This window comes from Gavialis gangeticus, unplaced genomic scaffold (genome assembly GCF_001723915.1).
Source record: "Gavialis gangeticus isolate Ggan-Ray unplaced genomic scaffold, GavGan_comp1, whole genome shotgun sequence".
Taxonomy (NCBI): domain Eukaryota; kingdom Metazoa; phylum Chordata; order Crocodylia; family Gavialidae; genus Gavialis; species Gavialis gangeticus.
In genome coordinates, this window is record NW_017729022.1 from 92,155,624 (window position 1) to 92,161,623 (window position 6,000).

A 6,000-nucleotide genomic window follows, 5' to 3' on the forward strand; every position below is an offset into this window, starting at 1 on the left:
ACCTAACTTGCAGTACTGCAGAAAGGGATTTGAGATTTATAGTGGACCACAAGCTGACTGAATCAAGAGTGTAATATTATTGCAAAATAAAGCTAATAACACACAAGAATATATTAACAGGCAAATCCATGCAGTTTTTCCTCTCTATTTAGCCCAGGTCAGGCTTCATGCAGAGTACTGTCCAGTTTTAAGCACTGAATTCCAAGGAGGAGGTGAATGAAGTGGGAAGAGGCCAGAGAAGAGCTTTAAGAGTGATTAGAGATTTAGAGTTGGGAACATTTAGTTTGAAGATGAGACTAAGGGAGTTTTATGGTTCTTCAAATGCATGAATGATGGTGATAAACTTTTTCTTTGTCTGTAGAGGGCAGGACAAGAAGCAATAGCCTTTGCAATGAGGGAGATGTAGTTTGGATATCCTGAAGAACTTTGTAACTGTGGGAGTAGTAAGTGGACCAGAACAGTGATGTCCTCAGCACAATGGATGCTAAAGCTTTCCAGTGCAGAAAGTTGTTAAACAGAAGAAAATATTAAAATGTGGCTTAGGAGGGCAGTGAAAAAAGATAAATATCTTTTGGAAAGGGAATGAAAAAAATCTCTTAGTTGATGTTCCTTGACATTTGCCAAAGTCTAGTTACATTAGCAGTGTTCCTCTGTATTCCTTGGCTTTATAACATTGAATGAAATATATAAAGCAAGTACAAAAGTTAAAGTAAAAATAAACCAGTTTGGAGGAAGATAGAGCTGTCTATTGGAAATAACAAGCAGTTCAAAGGTACGACTGGTAGATTCTCCTCGGAATTTTTCTTGTTCCTTGATCTGTGACGGGTCTCAAACTCACTTGGCCACCCCAGTGCTGGATCTGAATTCCTCAGAGGTGACCATCTGCAGGGAGTAGTAGTTAATACCCTTTGCTGCTGATGGTTAATACTACTGATGCTCACCCTTTGCTGCTGACACACATCCTCTACAGGGCTCTGTACCCTGGATAGTGGTGGCTCACCCTGCTCCTGAATTCCCAGCCCTTCTAAGAACCCTGCAAGCCAGATGTGACACAGCTCCACAGGTTGGATCCAGCCTGCAGGCCATGTTTGACACCCCTGCTTTGTGACATGAGGCAACTGACTAATTCATTTTGTACTTCAGCTTATGTTTGCAAAACGTCTCAATTAATATTTGTAAAGAACTCTGAAATCCTTAGATAAAAGACACTATATCAGGGGTAGGCAACCCCTGACATGAGTGCCAGAATGTGGCATGCAAAGACATTTTACTTAGCACGTGTGTCTTGGAGTGAATGGCAGAAAAGGGGCCAGGGATGTGCTTCCACAACAAGGATTGGATCCCTCGCAACTCCCTGGCAATCTGCCAGTGGCACACCAACATCTTAAAAATCAAGGTTGCGGGTGTTTTTGGCACTGCCCAAAAAGTTTGCCAACTCTTGCACTATATAAATACTTTTTTTGTTATGGAACATAAGACTAGAAGGACCTTCCTGATCCAGCTCCATTGTTCACTGGAAACCATTTGTTCAAAAGGATCCACAGGAATGTCCTTTCTATCTCCTTTAGCCCATGCTAGCTACAAAACACCCTGTGGTTTACAGCACAGTCGCTGGGTAGAATATTTTCTTTGTTGCTGTATAAGAGGATTCGGATTTATTTGACAAATAATTATTTTTTGGAAATGAGGGGGAAAATCAGAAGCACTCTGCGTGGTACCACCATATTTGCAGGTAATTGTATATGGGTGGATTAATGTTTACGAAAATGGCAGAATGAGGTGGAACACATGTCATATCACTGCTTGACCATTATTAAAGATCTGATTTGTTTGTTAGCCATATTTTTTTTTCTTGGGGATATTAAATCATAAGGGTGTTTCTTTTGTGAAGGCTTTTTGATCAGTAATTTGTAGTGCTAGGCACAATATTTAATTGCCTATATTTGATCCTCAAGGGCATTAAAGATTAAAATTGCTATTGAATAACAATTACCTTCACGTTGAATTTTTGGGTGTAGTGTTAAGCTAAAAGTAAATAATATAGAAGGAGTTTAGTCCATCAAGGCAGAGCTGAATTAGAGCAGTCTAGTTGAGGATAATTCCCTTTCATGGAATTATAGCCCACACTGGGAAGACTGGTGCTGCAGCTGGCCCCAGCCAGCAGTGGCAGCATGCTGTCATCGTGCATGCAGATCTGGAGGCCCATGCTCCCCCGGAGAGCTGCGGGGCTGTGCCGGACTCTTCCTGGGGAGTGCAGGCCCCCGGATCTGTGCGTGGGATTACGGCAGGCTGCTGCTGCCTGGAGCCAGCAGCAGCACCAGTCTTCCTGGCACTCGGCATGGGCTGCTCTGGGCAGACTCGGGTGTTGCTGCTGCCCCAGCCGGCTGCAGCAGCCTGCTGTCATCCCATGTGCAGATCCAGGGGCCTGCTCCCCCCAGAAAGAGTCTGGCACAGCTCCGCAGCCCTCCCAGGGGCGCGAACCCTCAGATATGCATGCAGGATCATAGCAGGCTGCTTCTGCCGGCTAGGGCCAGCAGCAGTACCAGTCTTCCTGGCGCTCAGTGCAGGCTGAGCCAAGTGCTGGTCCCAGCCAGCTGCAGCAGCCTGCTGTCATCCTGCATGCAGATCTGGGGGCCCGCACCCCCCAGGCAGAGTCCACATGGCCCCGCAGCCCTTGTGGGGAGCGTGGATCCCCAGATCTGCCTGTGGGATGACAGCAGGCTGCTGCTGCTGACAAGTGATACGGGGTTTGCTTTGAACCATTTGAGGTGCAGTTTCCTAGAAACCCCTGCAGCTATCTCCTTGAAACTTGGCAGGCATCATGCCCTCAGAAGGGGTACTATCCCTGCAATATTCATCCAGATCAGGCAAGAAATGATAAAGTTATAGGCATTTTCATGATTCCCTATTATAGCCTATGAGCGAAACATTGAAACGCATCAAGACAGTGAAACGGTTCAGACAAAGTGAAACAAAACAGTGCTTCGAAACAGCGAAACAAAACATTGTCCCTTTGAAACAGCAAAACTGAATTTCAAATGAAATGGTGCTGTTTTGCACAACCCTAAAAAAACCTCTTTCAAAATGCATGTCTGTGATTTTGGACAAAAAGCTAAAAACTTCTGAATATTTCCATACAAAATTCCACTCTATTCAAAGTTTTTTATGAGAAGGAGATATTTCTTGGCCAGCTTGACCGAGCATCCTGTATAAAAAATTTTTTAAGAACTCTCCCAGTATGCTGATATAAGAAAATTTAGGCCACTTATTTTTTAATATATAGCCTACAAGTATTAATATTTTATATTGAAAATGTATTTATACATTTGTTAATATTTTAATGTATTAATATTGTGAATGCCAGATTCTGCAAACACTTTCTTAATTGATTGCAGAACCTGTTTTAAACAATTGCACTACTGTCAATAAGCACATACTATTTATGGTTCAAATACGGCAAAAAATGTCTAACCTAGCTGAAATGTGCCAGAGGCAGTTTAAAAAAACCCCCACACACAAGGAGCTGGGCAAATACAGTGACTAATATGATAATAAAGAGCGTGTGTGTATGTACGCATGCACTCACACACTTTATTATCATATAGAAAGAACACTGCAAGATACAAAATTGCATTGTTCTGTTAGGGTTGGGAAGTGCTATTATAGACAGTAGTTCTCAGCCTTTTTCCTACTGAGACCCATTTGCCAAGATCAATAACTTGTTCCAACCTACATTCCTCTGGCCCTGCTGGTGTGCGACCCACAGTGCCCTACCCCACCTCCCTTGCCACAGCCTTGGCACCCAGCCACCTTCTCTCAGTGCCAGAACTGGCCGTGCCCCCAGCAGCCACTTGCAAGCTGGAACACTGCCAGTCTGCAAGGGAAATCCGCGCTTTCACGCTTTTTTCTGGTGCGGGCTTGTGACCCTTAGAAATAATCTTGTGACCCACTTTTGGGTCGCAACCTGGGTTGAGAAATGTTGCTATAGACCATTGTAAACTTCAGTTCAATGCCTGTGAAGACTTAGATTCTCAAAATGTGTATTGGAAGGATAGAGTCAACATTTTGCTCTTGAGAAACTGTATCAACAGGTTTTTCAGATAAGGGTTTGGATGTTACTTGTAGTGTATTTGTTTGTGCTTTAAATTATTGCAAATCTGGCTGCTTTGGTGGGGGGGATTGTTTTGGTTTGGGTTTTTGTTTTTTCTGGGTTTTTTTGTGTGTTAGTGTCATACATGGTTTGGCCACTCTGTATTTTGTCCATTTTTCCCTGATGTTTACCGTTTGGAATTTAAGGTTTTTTTGGTGAAACATCTGAATTAATTAGACTGATTTAGTAACACGAACCACAATGGAAATAATGCAGCTTCTATGAAATATTCATACATTTAAAATCTTCTGGTGTTGTCTTGCCAATATGAACTTGATGTTACATATGTTTTTCAAATGTTTATTTTTGTTAAACGATGCAAACAATAAAAGCATAGGATAAAATGTAAACTACTGCATTATTAGAAAAAAAATAGAGGCTATATTTACAGTGTCGTCTTTCAAATCTAGCCATGCTGTAAACTGATGTTTGCTGTATGCTCCTCCTGATTTGAAATAGATGAAAGAGAATGAACCTTTAATCACCATGGTTCACACTATGATTGAGAACTCGGCGCTAAGACCCCAACTGTACCAGCAAGTAAGGTCTTGGAAAGTGAATGAAATTGCTTTACCATCTGCGAAAATTTTCTTCAGTGACAGTTTTTGGTTGTTTCTCAGATTTACCCATAACATTGGTGTTTCTCTTATTTATTTTGGAAAACCACAAGTCATCCATGCTTTATTAAATGCTGCAGTATTGTTAGCATGGCTTTTGCTGAACGTTTGTCATTGAGTATTAAGTGTACCCTTTTGGATAACTTTCTGTCTAGAATTTTATACCAGTTGATGTCTTATTAGATGTCCAGTAAATTTGTTAAGTATTCAACAAGCTTCCAGCACTTGTCTAGCATGGTTCTATGCAATTAGTTTTAAAAGATGCTTCTTTATTTTGATTATTACAAAAGCATGCCAATGATGTTTACCTGGTTATTTATGGCATTTTTTTTACATTCTAGGAAGTGGATTTACAATTGTTTTGTTTGCACTTATTTAGCTTTTAGCTTTTGGAGGAAAACAAAGATCAAACTAGCTTTGATCTGGAGATTGTAGATCCAAAATACAGCGTTTGTTAACAAAGTCACAGCAAACCTAACAGAGTGTATACTTCTAGAATATGTAGTCATGGCAGTCATGGGTCTGGTGAGGCATCAAGAAGAGGAAATGTGCTGAATGGAAATATGACATAGTATTGATACTTGCACTGACTTATGAGCATGGCCAATATAAATCTGTCAGCACTGCAGGTTTTATGTGCGTGTGAGTTTTGCTGCACAATTTCTATTGTATCTTAAACATTATTGTTTTAAAGAAAAATATAGCCCAAGCCATACCAATCATTTTTCTTACCTAAATGATTATGAGATTTTGACAGGTAATGAGGTATAAAAATGTCTCACTGCCAGACAAAAGAGAATATGTTTGTTCGGTTCGTTCAAACTTGGAGCTTAGGCAAGCATGGGCATGGTTATAAAGTTGCCTGACTAAAAGGGAGAGACTAGTTTCACTCCACAAAATAGACGGATGAAATTTATGCAATTTCACTATAATGTTGGTCGGGGGGGGGTGTATTGCTTTAAATTAGCATATTATAAATCAGCTCCACAGTGTAGATTATATCTGGCATTCTGTTAACTGCCCTTAAGGTGAAGAGGAAGTGCTTAAAAACTCTAGAGACTCTTGACTGAAACACTGACATACATCCAAGTTTTCTAGGAAAATGTCTTCCACCTACATGTGCCAAAAAGGAAATCTTAATATGGAATCTTGAAGGAAGGTTCTGGGATTGGAGTGGGAGAGTGAGGGTGCCTTCAGGCCTTAAATAAATGAGTTTAAAAAAAAAAAAAAAAA

General features: G+C 40.9%; 1 protein-coding gene across 5 annotated transcripts in view; it reads left to right on the forward strand.

The window, feature by feature from the left end:
• PLEKHA5 (pleckstrin homology domain containing A5) overlaps nt 1-6,000 on the forward strand; it is a 157,280-nt gene that overhangs the window by 102,516 nt on the left and 48,764 nt on the right. The window contains exon 13 of one of the 5 annotated variants that reach the window (XM_019515613.1): nt 4,610-4,695. The exons of the other annotated variants lie outside the window; for them this stretch is intronic. Coding sequence (XP_019371158.1) covers nt 4,610-4,695 — 86 coding nt within the window. The remainder of the gene's footprint in view (nt 1-4,609; nt 4,696-6,000) is intronic. 5 annotated transcript variants of the gene reach the window in all.